This window comes from Haliotis asinina, chromosome 11 (assembly GCF_037392515.1).
Source record: "Haliotis asinina isolate JCU_RB_2024 chromosome 11, JCU_Hal_asi_v2, whole genome shotgun sequence".
Taxonomy (NCBI): Eukaryota; Metazoa; Mollusca; class Gastropoda; order Lepetellida; family Haliotidae; genus Haliotis; species Haliotis asinina.
This window is the reverse complement of record NC_090290.1, coordinates 8,003,315-8,023,895: the sequence shown is the minus strand read 5'-3', so window position 1 is coordinate 8,023,895 and position 20,581 is coordinate 8,003,315. Positions and strand designations below refer to the sequence as shown.

Below are 20,581 nucleotides of genomic sequence, written 5' to 3'. Positions count from 1 at the left end.
CGTTTATGGTGGAGCATGTAAAAGCAACCTGAAACTTCTTGATTCTATCCACCACCAAGGTCTCAGACTTTGTCTTGGGTCCTTCAGAACCTCACCTGTTGACAGTCTCTATGTTGAGACTGATGAACCTTCTCTTACACAACGCCGTATAAAAATGTCTTTACAATATATCACAAAACTATGCTCTAACAAATCCAACCCTGCCTATAACTGTGTCTTCAATCCTCTTTATGAGGATTTGTATAGCAAAAAGACTTCACTTGTTCCACCTCTTGGGCTGAGAATAAAGCCGTGTATTGCTGCTGCTGGTATTGAGCTGGACAACGTATCTCCTTTCCGTCTTCTTTCCTCTCCCGCTTGGTAGTTGGTCAGGCCACAGGTTGACCTAACTTTAACATCATTTAAAAAATCAGAAACGAATGAATTACAATATAAACAAGAATATAATCAATTGAAACATAGATATAACAATTACAAATCCTTATTTACAGATGGGTCCAAGGACGGTGGCGCAGTTGCTTGTGCCACTGTCATTGGATCCAGAACAATATCTTCTAGATTACCAGATTGCAGCTCTATTTTTACAGCAGAAGCTAACGCCATATTAACAGCTCTTAAATATATTCAAAGACACCCGAAACGTAAACAGTATATAATATATTCCGACTCTCTTTCTTGCCTTCAGGCTATTAAAAATATTTCTTGTAAACATCCACTTTTAATTGAAATTATTGAATTGTATAATAATCTTGCTACTGGCCAATACGACATCGTCTTCTGTTGGTTACCCAGCCATGTAGGCATTTCTGGGAATGTGATGGCCGATCTTGCTGCCAAGGCAGCACTCAACAAATCTGTGACACCACTTCTTATTCCATACTCAGATTATAAAGCCACAATAAGATCTTTTATCCGTGAACTGATGCAGAAGAAGTGGGATACCCAGGTAGGTATAAATAAATTACATGCAATAAAACCTTATATCGGTTATACTTACTTGGGGTGTCAGTCCAGATTTGAGGAGGTCATTATGCGACGATGTCGCATTGGCCATACGAGGTATACTCACGGTTATCTATTAAAAGGTGAAGATCCTCCCTTTTGTATCCCTTGTGATGAAAGAATCACAGTCAAGCATGTCCTGCTTGACTGTATTGAATATTCCATCACAAGGGATAAATTTTTTAACTCACGAACCTTGAAAGATCTTTTTAATAATGTTTGCTCTCATTTAATTATTGCATTTTTAAAAGATTTAGATTTGCTAAATGAATTGTAAATAGATAAATATTTTATTCTTGGAAGTTTGAATTAGCACTGTAAAATTATTGTCCTCCTGAGAGGGTACGTAAGTCCCAAAACATTTAAAGTACATCAAAGTATTCCACTGTTTCTAATCGTAGAATACGTGTCCTTTTAATTTATGGCTAGATTTTCTGAATTGCTAACGGCTGAAGGGATGATGTAAATCCAGCTAGGGTCCATGCAGGAAGCCAATGTACTGTAAGTCCCCATGGTCCCTAGCATGGTGATCTACCTTCTGTCGTTGGTGATATATAGCCCGTGTTTTATATTGTGTTGTCCTAATAGTGATCTTAGTTTTAACTTTCCAGACTAGTTTTAAATTGTGACTGTGATATTCTAGTTGTTTTACTGTCCTTTGCTGACAGGTTTATTTATGAAATATATATCATCCATTTCAGTGTTACATGTTCTTGTCACGATATGGCTGAAATATTGCCGATGTGACGTTAAATATTAACTCACTCACTCACTCTTGAGCAGCGACGTATCAAATTAGCTTTACAGTATGTAACAAAATTATATTCCAGTGAGTCAAACCCTGCATATAACTGTGTTTTTAGTCCTCTGTGTGAGGACTTATGCAATATGAAATCTTCGCTTGTACCGCCTCTTGCTGCTGCCGGCATTTAGCTGGAAAATATAGCTCCTTCCCGTCTTCCTTCTTCTCCTCCTTGGCAGTTGGTTAGGCCCCAAGCGGACCTAACATTGACCACATTTAAAAAATCAGAAACCAATGAATTACAGTATAAACAAGAATATAATGAATTGAAAGATAAATATAGCAGTTATAAATCCTTATTTACAGATGGGTCCAAGGACGGTGGCGCAGTAGCTTGTGCCACTGTCATTGGATCCAGAACAATATCTTCTAGATTACCAGACAACAGTTCTATTTTTACCGCTGAGGCTTACGCCATATTAACAGCGCTTAAATATATTCAAAGACGCCATAAACATAAACAATATATAATCTATTCCGACTCTCTTTCTTGCATTCACGCTATTAAAACTCTTTCTTGTAAACATCCACTTTTAATTGAAATCATTGAATTATATAATGATCTTGCTACTGGCAAGTACGACATCGTCTTCTGTTGGTTACCCACCCACGTTGGCATTTCCGGTAACGCAATGGCCGATCTTGCTGCTAAGGCAGCACTCAACAAATCTGTGACACTACTTCTTATTCCTTATTCTGACTACAAAGCTAGCATTAGAGCTTACACTCGTGATCTGATGCAGAAGAAGTGGGACACCCAAGTAGGTATAAATAAACTACATGAAATGAAACCCTACATTGGTTATACATACTTGGGTTGTCAGTCCAGATTTGAAGAAGTCATTTTGCGACGATGTCGTATTGGCCATGCAAGATACACTCATGCATACCTTTTAAAAGGTGAGGATCCTCCGTTTTGTATCCCTTGTGATGAGAGAGTCACGGTCAAGCATATCCTGCTTGACTGTGTTGAATTCTCCATCATAAGGGATAAGTATTTTTCTGTAAACACTATTAAGGATCTTTTTAACACAGTCAGCGCTCATTTAATTATTGCTTTTTTAAAGGAAATTGATTTCTTGGTTGAAGTTTGAGTAATATGTTCTGTATATAAATGTATTTTAATGATTGGTAGTTTAGGTTAGGAACTAGAATTGTTAGTGGCTGTACCCTAAAAGGGGATTGAAGTATTGTAAAATTATTGTCCTCCCGAGAGGGTACGTAAGTCCACAAACATTTGATGTAAATTTAAATCTACCAGGTTTTTAATCGTAGTATTTTTGTTGTTTTAATTTTGGCTAGCATATTGTACACTCGCCAGCAGCTGAAGGGATGGTGTAAATCCAACTAGGGTCCATGCAGGTAGCAAAGGTACTGTAAGTCCCCTTGGTCCCTAGTTTGGTGATCTACCTTCAGTTGTTGGCGATCTATAGCCTGATTTTATAGTGTATTGTCCTAATGGTGATGTTGTTTTTAACTTTCCATTCTAGTTTTAGTTCCATTTGTGATATTCTAGTTGTTTTACTGCCCTTCGTTGACAGGTTTTATAGTAGACATATAATTAATTTTGATATTAGATGTTCTTTCCACGATATGGCTGAGATATTGCTGATATGACGTAAAATATTAACTCACTCACTCTTGCATCTTTCTCTCTTTCTACAATCTCCCTTCCAGTCGGTTTCGGGTGCTTTTGAGTCACCTGCGACTAGGAAAATTTCTCTTTCATTCTTGCTTGTTGTTGGTGGGTCTGCTGGCGAATTCACTCATCAGCCGGCGTCCCTCTTGCACGTGCTACACGCGCGTCCTGATTGTGTTTCGGCTCGCGCTTGTATGGCTCTTGCGGTCGAGCCCTTGTCGTACTTCCACGGTCCTCGCTAGCGGATAGGCGGACCTTCCGCCTTGACGGGGAGGCGGAAGACAGGCGACCCCTTCGCCGTGGCGGACCCTTCGTGAGTTCCCTTTATTATCGCACCCCTCCGCCTCTGTGCGGAGTAACAGAGGACAGACGGACCCTCCGCCTTGGTGGACCCTTCATTAGGCGGTTCTTCTGTCGTTCCCTCCGCCCCCTGTGCAGAGTGAGGAGGACAGGCGAACCTTCCGTCTGATCGGACCCTTTGCCTGTGACGGGTCTGTCCTCCTCGGAGCTTAAACGGACGTCTCCCCTAAGTAGCGAACCCTTTCGTCCGTTCCACCATTGTATTGGACTCCTTCTGCACTCAGTGCGGCACTCGGAAGTTGGCTAAGTGGGACCCTCACACTTTGTATAGACCTTGCAAGAGCCCCTGTGTCCCGGATAACACTTGCACAGAGTGTGAGGTTCTATCTGACAGGGATTGCCGTCAGTACCTGGCAGTACTTACAAAGAGTGAGAGGGAGTCTCACCAGAAGAAGGGGGTGCCTTCCACACGTTCTCAAGTTTCTTCGGTGTCGTCCAGACGATAGGTGCCTCCCTCCCACCTCCGTCCTCCTTCTCCCTCTGCCTCTGAGGAGTTAGTTATTCACGAGGAGGCAGAGGAGTTCGACTCTCAGTCTGAACTTGAGTCGGACCCCATTTGGAATATGCCAGAGGGGTGTGTTTCTCGCTCCCATTCCTGCTCTCCTCTTCGGTCTGTCCTGAGGGAGGACGTGGTCATATCACCAGAGGTGAGGAAGGAGAAGAAGAGGAGGAAAGATTAAAAAGTGAAGAAGTCTCGTCACAGGGAGAGACTTCTCCGTTCAGTTAAAGGAATCAGTTGTGGAATCCATCCTCAACCAACGCCTTGGTCCGCCCAAGCTGTCAGGCTCCTCCGAACCCTCTGCTCAACTCCATCCCTGGCCTCCGCGGCGGCTCCCGGCCACAGGCAGACGCCTGTTCCCTCTCCTTCTCCCAGGTCTTTCCCTCCTCGGGAGTTCATTGACATAAGAGCTACTTGGCCACTTTCGCCAAGGAGGCGGGGATGGAGTAGCGCGAGGAGCCTCTGTATAGGGCATTTGAAGCTGTTGCACAAGTCACCCTATCAGCTGCTAGGATTTCGGCCGCCATTATCAACCTCATACGGGAAGGCTTCCTGGGGCATACTATTCTCCTTCCGGAGATTAGGGACTCCCTCCGTCACGCCTCAGTGTCCGCAGATACCTTGTTCGATGGGGGAGATCCTAGAAGCCCTCCGTACGCGCCATCACATCCAGCAGCAGGATCTAACCAATCGGATCATGAAATGTGGCCGACTCTCCACAGACTCCAACCCCTGCAAGCGTCAGGGAGGTCCTCCAGCAGACCAGTCCACTCCTAGGAAGCGGACGGGGAAGGTGGACTTTCGTTTCGGAGATCGTGGCCTAGGACCCACGAACCAGTCTAACCAGCCCAGCCAGGCTAACCAGGGGTTGCAAACCACCTGTAACGGCACTCCCCGGAAACGGAACAAGGGCAAGTGGTACCCCAAGAAGAATTTACTCATCGTGCCCACCCGTCCTTCCACCACCTACCATTCCTTCGCTCGACGGGGCCGCGGGCGGCCGCCTTTGTCCTGAACTGGCTAGGACTAGACGCGTTCGTGTGTCGGATCCTGGAGCGGGGCTTCCGCATCCCAATCTCTTCTCCGCCCCCTCTAATCTGCTCTCCAGTGGAACTTCCGATGGACTCGCTCAGGTTCCACCTCACCTTAGATTGAGTGAGAGAGTTAATATTTAACGTCACATCGGCAATATCTCAGCCATATTGTGACGAGAACAGTTACAAAGAAAAAGGACTATATGTATATTGTAAAACCTGTCAGCAAAGGACAGTAAAACAACTAGAATGTCACAATTTGAATTAAAACCAGCGTGGAAAGTTCAAACTAATATGACTATTATATCTAGCCAAAAATTAAAAATACACATATGCTACGATTAAGAAGAATGGAAAGTTTCAATTTACTGTGAACGTTTTTGGACGTACCCTCTCAGGAGGACAATAATTTTACAATACTTCAACCCCCTTTGAGGGTACACCCATTAACAATTCAAGTTACTAATCTAAACTACCAATAATTGAAATACATCTATCTACAGAACACACCATTCAAAACTCAACCAAAAAATCAATTTGTTTTAAAAAAACAATAATTAAATGAGAACTAACGTTTGTAAAAAGATCCTTCACGGTTTTGACATTGAAATATTGATCCCTTGTGATAGAGATATCAACACAGTCAAGCAGAATAAGCTTGGCGGTGATTCTCACGTCACAAGGGATACAAAATGGAGGATCCTCACCTTTTAACCGGTATTCATGAGTATATCTAGTATGGTCAATTTGACATCGCGCAAAATGACCTCCTCAAATCTGGACTGACAACCCAAGTGGGTATAACCAATATAAGGTGTTAATGCATGTAATTTATTTACACCCACCTGGGTGTCCCACTTCTTTTGCATCAGATCACGGATATACGATCTAATTGTAGCTTTATAATCAGAGTATGGCATAAGAAGTGGAGTCACAGATTTGTTGAGTGCTGCCTTGGCAGCAAGATCGGCCATTCTGTTGCCAGAAATGCCTACATGGCTTGGTAACCAACAAAAGACGATGTCGTATTGGCCATTAACAGGATTATTATACAATTCAATTATTTCTATTTCTATTAAAAGTGGATGCTTACATGACATTTTTTCACCTCCGGGTGATAGGGCCACTGGCGAATCATCCATTCTAGTCAAACAAAACGTTATTCAAAGCCCTGTTTCACTTAATACTAATATGCAGGCTGTTGCAGTGAGAATTACTTTACATGTAGCGTTTACGCTATGCTCTCTTTATATTTCACCATCTTCGATGTTTGCCAAAACCGATCTTCAAGCTCTATATGATCAGCTCCCCAAGCCCTGTATTATAATGGGAGACTTAAATGGGCAGAACCAGCTCTGGGGTAGTGTAAATACAAACACTAAAGGTAAATTGTTGGAGGACTTTTGTTCTGATCATGATTTATGTATTTATAATGATAGTTTCAACACATATTTACACCCTGGTACAGGGACTTATTCTGCTCTCGACTTGTCATTGACAAATTCAGAACTATTAAATGAATTCGAATGGTCAGTCCAGGATGACCTGTGTGGAAGTGACCATTTTCCTACTATATTAAAAGCTGTAACACCATCCGATGTTCCTCCATCATCAAGACTTTATTTTAAAAAGGCTAACTGGGCTTTATATGAAACACTGTGTGCTGCAAAACTTAAACCCGCACGTTTTATTGACGTTCCTGGTACATAATTTAAATAAATTTAAAATTTAAAATGCTAAAGTGCGGCGTACTATTAAACAGAACAAACGTCAATCTTGGCACAATTATGTATCCGAAATAAATTCTCGGACACCCATGTCCAAGGTATGGAATATGGTCCAGAAAATCAAAGGTAAAGGTACTAAATCTACTGTCTATCATCTCAAACATGGAGATCAGATAATTACGGATAAATCAGATATTGCAAATAGACTGGCCGAAACCCACGCTAAACATTCTAATGGGAAAGATTATAATGAAACGTTTTGTATTCATGAGCTCCATACTGCTCTTGGTCAAGCTCATGACACTGCTACTGGAGCTGATAACATACATTATCAACTCCTGAAGCACTTACCAGAATCCTGCCTAGAAACTCTTCTCAAAATTGTGATGATATTTGGACATCGGGTAACTTTCCTCCCTCATGGCGTGACGCCATAGTAGTACCCATACCTAAACCTGGACGTGATCATACCGATCCATCCAATTATCGTCCGATTTCATTAACTAGCTGTGTTTGCAAGACCATGGAACGCATGATAAATAATCGACTAGTTTGGTACTTGGAAACAAATAACCTTATAACTGATATACAATGTAGTTTCCGTAAAAACAGAAGTACTGTCGATCACTTAGTGTGTTTAGAATCATTTGTTAAAAATGCACTAATTAATAAACAACATGCTGTGTCTATCTTTTTTGATCTCGAAAAAGCATATGACACTACCTGGAAATATGGTATTTTAAGAGACCTACATGACTTCGGTTTGCGAGGTCGTTTACCTCAATTTATAGCAAACTTTTTAAATGATAGACAGTTTCAAGTTCGAGTGGGTTCTACCCTGTCTGATCATTATAGGGTGTTCCACAAGGCAGTATTTTGTCTGTCACACTTTTTAGCATAAAGATAAATAGTTTATCAAAAGTTTTAAACGATTCAATTGATGAATCGTTATTCGTGGATGATTTTAATATTTCTTGTCGTGGGAAAAATATGCATACTATTGAACGGCAACTGCAGTTGTGTTTAAACAACATAAATAAATGGTGTCTTGAAAACGGCTTTAAATTTTCTAAATCCAAACCTAAATGTATACATTTTCGTAGAAAATATAAACCACATAAGGACCCTGAACTATCTCTAGATGGCACTCCCATCAAAGTTGTAAAGGACTCCCATTTAACATTTCTGCCTCATATCAAGTCCCTTAAAACTAAATGCCTGAAGGCTCTTGACTTGAAAGTTGTTTCCAACTCAAAGTGGGGAGGGGATCAAGCAACCCTCTTACACCTGTATCGATCATTGGTCCGTTCGATACTCGATTATGGCCCCATCGTATATGGTGGAGCCTGCAAAAGCAACCTTAACCTTCTTGATTCTGTCCACCATCAAGGCTTAAGACTTTGTCTTGGGTCTTTCAGAACTTCACCTATTGATAGTCTCTACGTTGAGGCCGATGAACCATCTCTTACTCAACGTCGTATAGAATTGTCTTTACAATACAATACTCTAATGAATCTAACCCTGCCTGTAACTGTGTGTTCAATCCCCTTTATGAGGATTTGTATAACAAAAAGTCTTCTCTTGTACCACCTCTTGGGCACAGAATTAAACCATTTATTTCTTCTGCCGGTATTGAGCTGGAAAGTATATCGCCTTCCCGTCTTCTTTCGTCTCCTCCTTGGCAGTTGGTTAGACCACTAGTCGACCTAACATTATCTTCATTTAACAAATCAGAAACTAATGAATTACAATATAAACAAGAATATAATCAAATAAAATCTAAATATAATCTATTCAGATTCTCTTTTCTTGCCTTCAAGCGATTAAAAATATTTCTTGTAAACATCCACTTTTAATAGATATTATTGAAGTGTATAAATATCTTGCCACTGGCCAATACGACATCGTCTTCTGTTGGTTACCTAGCCATGTGGGAATCACTGGGAACGCACTGGCTGACCTTGCAACTAAAGCAGCACTCAACAAATCTGTGACACCACTTCTTATTCCTTACAGTGATTACAAAGACACCATTAGATCTTATGTCTGTGATCTGATGCAGAAGAAGTGGGACACCCAAGCGGGTATCAATAAATTATATGAGATAAAACCTTACACTGGTTATACCCACTTGGGTTGTCAGTCCAGATTTGAAAAGGTCATACTACGACGATGTCGTATTGGTCATACAAGGTATACACATGCATAGCTGTTGAAAGGTAGAGATCCTCCGTTTTGTATCCCTTGTGGTGAGAGAACCACGGTCAAGCATATCCTGCTTGACTGTGTTGAATTCTCCATCATAAGGGATAAATATTTTAATGTAAAAACACTTTCGGATCTTTTTAACACAGTAAATACTTTTTGATTATTGGATTCTTAAAGGAAATTGATTTCCTTGTTGAATTATAATTGGTATGTTCTGTAAATAGTTGTATTTTAAGGGATGGTAGTATAGATTAGGAACATTGATCATTAGTGGCTGTACCCTCAACAGGGGTTGAAGTATTGTAAAATTATTGTCCTCCTGAGAGGGTACGTAAGTCCCAAAATTTTCGAAGTAAATTTATACTTTCCAGGATTTTTTTAAAGCATAGTATTCGTGTTCTTTTAATTTTGGCTAAAATTTCTTACACTCGCCAGCATCTGAGGGGATGGTGTAAATCCAGCTACGGTCCATGCAGGTAGCAAAGGTACTGTAAGTCCCCATGGTCCCTAGTATGGTGATCTACCTTCAGTTGCTGGCGATCTACAGTCCGTAAATTTTATTTTGTTATTTCCATTTGCTCTTTCAAAATATGTTTTAGAAAATGGTGAACGATCTCCTGAGCAGTTGGTGCATGTTTTAAAATCTCTAGTACAATCTTCTGTTGTGTGTGTTTTCTCACCATAAGGAGCCCACACAACAGACAATGTGCAAGTACTTACACCGTATCCACATTTCTGGCATTTAAACCACCTTAGCGGGTTGGGAATGTAGGTATCAACTTGAATGTTACAGTAGCCTGCCTTCACCGATTTAGGTGCATTTGCAGATGAAAAGGTAAACAGATATGTATTCGTTTCGATGGTTTCATTGTTTTGTGTCCGAGTTGAAATGCACATGACATAAAGCACACCTTGATGCTTCATTTCTGATACTATGTCAAGGTCCGACATCTAATTTTGAAGATAGAGGGGTATGCAGTATTACATTGAAAATCATTAAATTAAAGTTGTCCACAAAATAAGAATTATAATGCCAATATAGATATTGCTGCTTGTAATGTATTTAAACAAAACTTCGTGTTGGAAATAATTAAAACATTTGACACTTTGTAAATTGTTTTTTGGTTTTTTTTGTATCATGCCGGGTATGGGCGAAACCATTTAGAAGGGGTTTTTTTATTCGCAGTGCGACCTAAGCACTACGCAAGGGTATTGAGAGCATATTGAAAACGCGCTTCTTATATTCATGGTGCATACATCATGGTTCGCTTTTAAATGACATTTAGCAGAGTCAAACCAGCTATAATCACTTCCAACATGTAAACACAATACGATTATCACCTAAATATGTATGTAATGTCTTTTTGCGATGAACAGGGGTTGGTATTGGAGGTGTTGTTCTTTCATCCATCTTCACGTCCTATTACAACCTCTATCTGGCCTGGCCCATCTACTACATGGTGAAGTCCTGCTCCAGCGTCCTGCCCTGGACAACATGTGGCAACACATGGAACACCGACCTGTGTGTGGAAACTGTGACTAATGCTAACAACACCAACATGACGGTTCCGTCAAACAATGCATCCGCCACGATTACGGAGTTGTGGGAAAATGTGACCTTGGCTCACACACCAGCAGAGGAATTCTGGCAGTAAGATATTAACTGTGATGCCTTGCACCCAGGCAAAAGGTCGTATGCACACATACTATCTATGTAAATACACGCATGTATAGCAATGATTGGAACAAGAAAAGATAAATAATCTTTGCTTTAAGAAAGGGATCACAATTTCATGTCCACAGTTTCAGAAACAGGAATATGGACGACCTTGTCTCGTAATGAGACTGTTCTGCTAGGGCAAACAGATTGTCATTTGAAATGTTGAAAGTACAAGGTACATTCGTACACTTTCAATATACCTTCGATAGGCTAGTCGTGCAATACACTGGTTGTCATAACTATCGATATATGGAACGAGGAGTGTGCACTTTATCGAGAAGAGTAGAGTACCCCGTGCCTTACATTGTTGAAAATGTTTCTAAGGGTGCTTCTGTTACGCAGGTACAACGTTCTCAATATCTCGTCCGGATTAGAGGATGTCGGGTTTGTACAGTGGCATATACTCGGATGTCTGTTTGGATCAGTTGTTATTATATTCCTCTGCCTTGTCCGTGGAGTCAAGTCTTCAGGCAAAGTAAGTTGGCCGAAGAAGTTACCAAATAAAAAAATCACTGACCAAACACAATAAGAAGCTTGACATCACACGTATCAATAATATATGAATGCAGAACTGTCCATATTCACGACTTCCAAATTAATTTGTGGTCACAGGTGTTGCAATGTGCACTGGGCGCTGAAATTGTAACTTGTTTAAAATCGACAAAACATTAAGACATTACACTGGAGCCCTTTCTCCTTTCTTGAAAAATCGACTCGCCTTTAGGTTTCATGAGTTGCAATGAGTTCATCTTAAATAGCGTCGAAAATTGGGAGGTCATCGTTCGTTATGCACAAGCAGACTTTCTGAACATTCTCATTGTTAACTGCATAAATGATGCACATTTTTCGGGAACGAACGAATTCTTGTAGACGTTATTGTTTTTCGATGTCACCATTGATGTCAAATGAGTCGCTATTAATGCATTAATCACAAAGCCTTTGCGGTTTTTGTAGAAAACGTCGATTAACAGCCTAATGGATGAAACTGTACTTGGGACTTACGTACATGTACCCTTTCGTGCGGGCAACCGTGTTACAAAACTGTTAAAAAACAGTCACACGGTCATTACATATTTCAGTCTGTTTTCAATACGGGAAGTTACGGAAAGGCAGTGAGGTTATTATCTTCTACGTATGGATAATACTTAGTATCTCCAACGTGGGAGTTAGTACTAAATATCCCATATGTAGGACTTACTACCTCCTACGTCACACAGTATCTCGAACATAGGACTTAATATCTCCTACATAGAACTTAATGTATGATTTTTGAGGTTCGGATTAGGAAGGAAGGTTATTGAGCTGAGAAATGTTTGGTTATGCAGGACGATAGATAGCAGAAATGCACGTCAATGAATGGTCGTGACACTTACGCAGTGTTTATATACATCGTTGTTGTGTGAGTTACTTTAGGGTGACGTGGACCTTGATCTAATTGCAGTTATGGGGTTTTGGATATTCACAGACACACACACACACACACACACACACACACACACACACACACACACACACACACACACACACACACTCACAAGATGGTCTGGGTAAGGTAACATACTCCTCTGAAATTCTGGTTATAGTACTTCCTCCGCAAGCTTTTGCTTGTCGTCAGATGAGCCTAGTTTGGAATGGATTCAACGCTCTTTTGTTTCTTCGTCGTGATTGTTAACAAGTTGACTTGTCTGAGGCGTCAAACAATACGAAATTCAAAACGGCAAAACCCTGGCATTATAGTTCATTGTATAAGAATAAGGGAATAAGTAGGTATAGGATGCCACCTATAGTCTTAGACATGTTTGTGCATAGACCCCTGTGCACCACGTCTGTGCATAGGGATCCCTGACCCCTTTCCAACCACCTCTGAAATATCCAACACATAACATTAACAGTAGAACAAAATGAACGTGTGGCAGTAAAGTACAACACTCGGCCCAACAAATGACAGTAATGTCCAACAGTTATTTGAACACTCATGTCATATGGTGACGGAAACAGTAGACACTAATCGTCACGGAAACACACAATAATACACTCTAATAGTAAATGTAACGCATGGCTATACACTCTAAAATTGAATGAAACACTGTGACTGTAAACTCTAACAGTGACAGAAACAGAGAATCAGGAGATTGTTTGCGTGGCTAGGAATTTATTCGACCATTTCAGACTAATGCTTTCTAACATACATCGATCATCTCCTACAAGCCGTAGGACATAGGAAGTACCACATAAGAGATAGTATCCCCCCGCAAGATTTTCTAAGTCCCACGTACGACATAGTAATTTCTGCGTAGGAGATAATGAGAAAAAAATATCACCGTTGCCCTCCTACGCTTCCGTAGAAAGTACATGTTTGCATGCTACAGTTTGACAGCCTGAAGTCAGGGATTATGTACGAAACATGATTAGTATATTTCGACAGTTTATTGACATGTGTAAGTTCCACAATGAAAGTAGAGCTGTTATCTGGTAATCAGAAATTCCCGTAGATGCGGTGACAGTAGCAGTAGGAACTGCTTCACCGTTATTGGATCTGTCTGTAAATATATGTATATGCCCTAAAGCATATTATATCTTCCCACCAACAGGTTGTGTATGTGACTGCACTTCTGCCGTACGTTCTCCTTACCTCCATCTTTATAGTTACGCTGTTTCAACCAGGTGCCCTTGATGGAATACTCTACTACGTCGTACCTGACTTCGCAAAGCTACTTGACTTACAGGTAAGAAAATGATGATGATATTCTTAAGTCAGTTCAAACATGTGCTTACTTCAATTCACTTCTTAAATATGTGACGAGTTGAATACTTTTGATGCGAATCCTTGAAATATTACCATTATCAACAACTTTATTACAAAATAAATTATGCACGCAAATCGATAATTGTAATTGCAGTAATTGCGATGGCGAAACATGGCTAATTGGTTAATAAATGGTTGTATAATCAGTTACCGGTTGAATAATAACTTGAGTAAAGTAAAGTTCACTACGTATCCATTGTTATAATTTTCACAGCTACTTTATCTCACTTCTCCCCCTGGAGGAATCTAGTTGGTCATGTCTGAGTGATATTTAATTTAGGTATGGCTAGAGGCTTGCCTGCAGGTGTTCTACTCGCTTGGACCTGGCTACGGGGCAGTTGGGACAGCTGCAAGCTACAAAACGTTCCATCAACCATGTCTCAGGTGAATATTTGAATGTGTGAAAGAGTGAGTCAGTGTTGTTTCTCGATACTCAAAACATTTGCTACATGTATTAGTCTTTGAATTATGAATTTTAGTCAGATCGGCAATGTTTTAGCCACATCGTTTTTTTACATAAGCCCCCAGCTGTGGACACTTTCCTGTGAATGCTTTGGGACTTACCTACCTCTTAAGAGAAAAAGACGTTTACTTTACCTCACCCCACATTTTTTTTAACAATTTGAATTCAACCCTGATGATGGGTTACTGCTATACAAAGCGAAATGAAAGGGAAATGCTCTATTGTTGTATGAGAATACGTTAAAGATATTTTCGTACCTATGACAACTTCTGAAGACATTTTCTCTTATGTCCTATTGAAATTTGACACATACCATGTTGGACATTACACTGTCTCAATGAATATGACACAAATAAAGTTTTATTATTGTGAATCATTATTTGTATTCACAGAGATTGCTTGATATTGTCCATAATATCAGAAGGAACCAGCATCTTTTCTGGACTGGTAACGTTTACAGTTCTAGGGTCGATGGCACAGAAAACTGGTGTTCCTATTGCAAAGGTAGTTTCAACAGGTAGGGGATACATACTCATTTGAACAATTTAAAATCACTGCAATGAGTGAGTGAGTGAGTTTTGAGTTATCGACACATTGGCAATATTTCAGCCATATCGTGACGAGAACATTTGATATTGAAATGAAGTATATGTCTGCTATAAAACCTGTCAACGAAGGACAGTAAAACAAATAGAATATCACAATTATCATTAAGACTAGCCAGGAAAAATCAAACAAATATTACTATGTTGACAATACCATATAAAAATAGGCTATAGATAAATCGCTACAATGATATGACTGAGAGTATATACTTACTTTACGTATTACGTTCTAAATAGTACAACATGACAACTAAACACCCATAGTAGAGGTTGCATGTCTTGAAGCTTATTCGATAGTTGTTGATTCCATTCTTGCTGCTACATATCTATAACGTATTGTCAAAAATACATTTTCTATGGTGAACATTGAAAGGTACTGTCCGAAATTGATCCACGGAATCAACCCTAATGCCATGGTGCTTGATAGTCAACAACCAAGAATGTCAATAAGCGACATAAATATTTAATGACATTTCAATATTTCAACTTCATAGAGATTGATAAGTTACAATTATTGACTGGCACCCGTGGCGAGCCACCTCCTCGTGGTGGGTGCTAGGTAATGCCAAGAGCTCGCCGACACCTCCGTTGTGGACCCGGGGGGATAGTTGGTCCACCAACCCGTTTGTCGTGGGTTGCGGCCCTGTGTCGGTGGAGGACGGGAGTCTGAGGGTTGAGAGCACTGGGGACCTGTGACCGCATTCCCTTTGCTTAACACACCTCTTCGACCCTTACTTCACCTAGACGGGAGGTTGAATAGGCCCGGTTCAACCAATCGGCTGGTCATGCCAAGCCCTGTGTATGGACTGTTTACATGTCAATGCACAAATCGTATTTGGAATTGTTTGTTTTCAGACTTGAACTTATTATTACAGTGCAATGATTTGGAATTGGAAAAATGTTAATATGTATTTGAACTTTGCCTAGAGTCTTATGCCAGAAGGCGGTGGCTCATGGGCCAATCTGGTGGATTAGTTATTTATAATTCTTCAGCTAGAGTATATCATCTGAGTATCCTTGGTGCTGCAAGTCGGAGGCCCACTTGTTTTTAGCATTGTCCTTGTGATACTCCGTGGTGGGTGGGGAGCTCAGATGATGAACCATACTAAATTACCCATGGCTTACACAATCCCCCTAAAAAGAGACAAACGTCACCTTGACTATGATGATGATGATGAACCTCGACCGTCCAGCTCAATCGAAAATTGGCCACGATTTCTTGTTATGGAAACTCTTGACAAATCGCCTATTAAATTAAATCCTTTTGCAGTATCAAAAGGTATACATGGTATTGCGGGTGAGGTCAGAAATGTAAGGCGACTACGTTTAGGCTCTCTCCTTATCAACAATCCTCCAACCTGATGTCTACCGAGTTGTTCGTTGGAGTTCCGGTTTCAATTTCCCCTCACAGGACGCTGAATACGAGCAAAGGGATTGTCAGAGATCGACTGTTTTCTGATATGTCAGAACTTGATATAGCGGCAGAAATGAAAGAGCAAGGAGTGATTTTTGTCCAAAGATTTACAACACGAATTAACTCTGAAACAAAACCTACTAATACTTATCTTTTCCATTTTTCTTCACCAACCACTCCAAAATCAGTTAGAGCAGGATATTGCAATCTCAGTGTTGATACCTATATTCCCAATCCACTGAGGTGTTTCAAATGTCAAAAGTATGGACACGGTGTCACTACATGTACTAACTCGGTAACATGCGCTCATTGAAGTGTTACTGAGGATTGCAATAACAACATTAAAAAATGTGCAAACTGCTCTGGGACACATTCATCTTTCTCGAAACAATGTCCCATCTGGATTCAACGAATGGAAATAAACAAAATTAAGTTCACGCAAAATGTTAGTTTTGCTGATGCCAAGAAACTTGTTCTTTCCCCAACAGACCAGACCACTTCTTATGCCTCAGTTACGAGAATACCCTCTGCCGCCAGTCACAAAGCAACTGTATCCACTTCGTCAATGGAGTGCCAAACTGATCTGACATGGGTGGATACAGAGAAACCTGAAATATACACACCCAACCAGTCGACCCAGACAGCTAAATCACTCCCAAAAACACTTGCTCCATTTCAATCACGGTCATCTTCTCGAGAACAATCGTCCTCATCATCACAGCCTATGCCTAAGCCTCAATCACAAAATAATGGGAAAGATATTACCAAAAATAAAATCAAAACCAAAAATGACATAGAAAAATGTCAAAGTAGCAGAACCTCCAAAGGTTCAAATGACACCATCAAACTTTTTAATAAGTTTGGATCCTTAGAAGACATGGATGTGTCCGAAAACATCCAAAGTAGGGCACATAGCTTGTCGCCCTCTAGGAAATCAAGGGGTAGATCCCCAATAAATCCCCCAAAGAAATAGTTTCTTCATATATTATTCAGTGGAATTGCAGGGGCCTAACGACTAATCTTAATGAGCTTCACCTATTAGTCCAAGACTTTACACCATCAGCATTTTGCTTGCAAGAAACGTATCTAAAGCAGACAAATGCTTTTAACGTACGTCAATATAATGCATATCATCACTTTTCCCCACCTGGTGATAGAGCCACTGGAGGATCTTCAATCCTTGTAAGACATGGTGTTATTCACAGTCCCATTAAAGTCAAAACTAATCTTCAAGCCGTTGCAGTGCGAATTACGCTTACTTTATGTTCATTGTACATTCCGCCTTCATCAACTCTTCTGCAGGCTGATCTACAAACTCTCTACGATCAATTACCCAAACCGTGTATACTCATGGGTGATTTAAATGGGCACAACCCACTTTGGGGTGGTGTAATCACGAACACTAAAGGTCAGCTTCTGGAGGATTTCATTTCAAATAATAATTTATGTATATATAATGACGGTACCAATACATATTTACATCCTGGCACAGGAACATATACAGCTCTTGATTTGTCATTACCTGACTCCAACTAACTAAATGAATTCGAATGGTCAGTCCACAATGACCTCTGTGGAAGTGATCATTTTCCTACTATACTGAAATCTGCAACACCATCTGATGTTCCTCCATCATCAAGATGGAATTTTAAAAAGGCTGACTGGCCTTTATATGAAACGTGTGCTGCCAGGCTTCAACCTGAATATTTTATTGATGTTCCTGACGATATCAAAATGTTTTCTGATGAACTAAAATCTATAGCTGATGAATGTATACCAAAGTCCTCTGCAGTTCCACACATAAGAACACCATGGTTCAACGATGAGTGCAAACAATCTAGGAAGGCATTATTTCCGTCGCCATCCCATGGTACATAATTTAAATAAATTTAAGATTGTAAATGCTAAAGCACGGCGTACTTTTAAACAGAACAAATTCCAATCTTGGCAAAATTTTGTATCCAAAATAAATTCTCGGACACCCATGTCCAAGGTATGGAACATGATCCAGAAAATCAAAGGTAAAGGTACTAAATCTACTGTCCATCATCTTAAACATGGAGATCAATTGCTTACTGATAAATCAGATATTGCCAATAAACTAGGTGAAGCCCTTTCTAAACATTCTTCCTCTTCAAATTATGTACCAAAATTCCAGCAATATCAAAAACAAGAAGAAAAGAAAACTATTAATTTCAATTCTGATAATGGGGAAGATTATAATGAAACGTTTTCTATTCATGAACTCCATACTGCTCTTGATCAAGCTCATGACACTGCTGCAGGAGCTGATAAAATCCATTATCAACTTCTGAAGCACTTACCAGAATCCTGCCTAGAAACTCTCCTAAATATTTTTGATGATATTTGGACATCGGGTAACTTTCCTCCCCCATGGCGTGACGCCATAGTAGTACCAATACCTAAACCTGGACGTGATCATACCGATCCATCCAATTATCGGCCGATTTCGTTAACTAGCTGTGTTTGCAAGACCATGGAACGCATGATAAATAATCAGCTTGTTTGGTACTTGGAAACAAATAACCTTATAACTGACATACAGTGTGGTTTCCGTAAAAACAGAAGTACTGTCGATCACTTAGTGCGTTTAGAATCATTTTTTTTAAAAATGCACTAAATAATAAACAACATGCTGTGTCTATCTTTTTTGATCTCGAAAAAGCATATGACACAACCTGGAAATATGTTATTTTAAGAGACTTACATGACTTCGGCTTGCAAGGTCGTTTACCTCAATTTATAGCCAACTTTTTAAATGACAGACAGTTTCAAGTTCGAGTGGGTTCTACCCTGTCTGATCATTACAATCAGGATCAGGGTGTTCCACAAGGCAGTAGTTTGTCTGTCACACCTTTTAGCATAAAGATAAATAGTTTATCAAAAGTTTTAAACGATTCAAATGATGGATCGTTATTTGTGGATGATTTTAATATTAATTTTCTTGTCGTGGGAAAAATATGCATACTATTGAACGGCAACTGCAGCTTTGTTTAAACAAAATAAACAAATGGTGTCTTGAAAACGGCTTTAAATTGTCTAAATCCAAAACTAATTGTGTACATTTTAGCACAAAATATAAACCACATAAGGACACTGAACTATCTCTAGATGGCACTCCCATCAAAGTTGTAAAGGAGGCCAAGTTCTTGGGCCTAGTCTTTGACTCCCATTTAACATTTCTGTCTCATATCAAGTCCCTCAAAACTAAATGCCTGAAGGTTCTTGACTTGTTGAAAGTTGTTTCCAACTCCAAGTGGGGAAGGGATCAAGCAACCCTCTTGCAGCTATATCGATCACTCGTCCGTTCGAAACTCGATTATGGTCCCATCGTATATGGTGGAGCATGCAAAAGCAACCTTAAACTTCTTGATTCTGTCCACCATCAAGGCTTAAGACTTTGTCTTGGGTCTTTCAGAACTTCACCTATTGATAGTCTCTACGTTGAGGCCGATGAACCATCTCTTACTCAACGTCGTATAAAATTGTATTTATAATACATTACTAAATTATATTCTAATGAATCTAACCCTGCCTTTAACTGTGTGTTCAAACCCCTTTATGAGGATTTGTATAACAAAAAATCTCCTCTTGTTCCACCTCTTGGGCACAGAATTAAACCATTTATTTCTTCTGCCGGTATTGAGTTGGAAGGTATATCACCTTCCCGTCTCCTTTCGTCTCCTCCTTGGCAATTGGTTAGGCCACATGTTGACCTAACATTGACATCATTTAAAAAATCAGAAACAAATAACTTACAATATAAACAAGAATATCATCAATTGAAACATAAATATAGCAATTACAAACCCTTATTTACAAGCTGTGGCTTGTGCCACTGTCATTGGATCCAGAACAATATCTTCTCGATTACCAGATAATAGTTCTATTGTTACAGCAGAAGCTAACGCCATATTAACAGCGCTTAAATATATTCAAAGACACCCGAAACGTAAACAATATATAATCTATTCTGATTCTCTTTCTTGCCTTCGGGCTATTAAAAATATTTCTTGCAAACATCCACTTTTAATAGAAATTACTGAATTGTATAATGATCTTGCTACTGGCCAATACGACATCGTCTTCTGTTGGTTACCCAGCCATGTAGGGATCTCTGGTAGCACATTGGCTGACCTTGCTGCTAAAGCAGCACTCAACAAATCTGTGACACAACTTCTTATTCCTTATAGTGATTACAAAGCTTGCAATAGATCTTATATCCGTGATCTGATGCAAAAGAAGTGGGACACCCAAGTGGGTATCAATAAATTACATGAT

At 39.9% G+C, this 20,581-nt stretch overlaps 1 protein-coding gene across 2 annotated transcripts in view; it reads left to right on the top strand.

The window, feature by feature from the left end:
• LOC137255616 (sodium- and chloride-dependent glycine transporter 1-like) overlaps window positions 1–20,581 on the top strand; it is an 88,179-nt gene that overhangs the window by 56,436 nt on the left and 11,162 nt on the right. For both annotated transcript variants that reach the window (XM_067793065.1, XM_067793064.1), the window contains exons 4-8: window positions 10,649–10,922; window positions 11,334–11,466; window positions 13,583–13,717; window positions 14,078–14,181; window positions 14,653–14,777. In XM_067793065.1, the coding sequence (XP_067649166.1) occupies window positions 10,649–10,922; window positions 11,334–11,466; window positions 13,583–13,717; window positions 14,078–14,181; window positions 14,653–14,777 (771 nt within the window). The remainder of the gene's footprint in view (window positions 1–10,648; window positions 10,923–11,333; window positions 11,467–13,582; window positions 13,718–14,077; window positions 14,182–14,652; window positions 14,778–20,581) is intronic.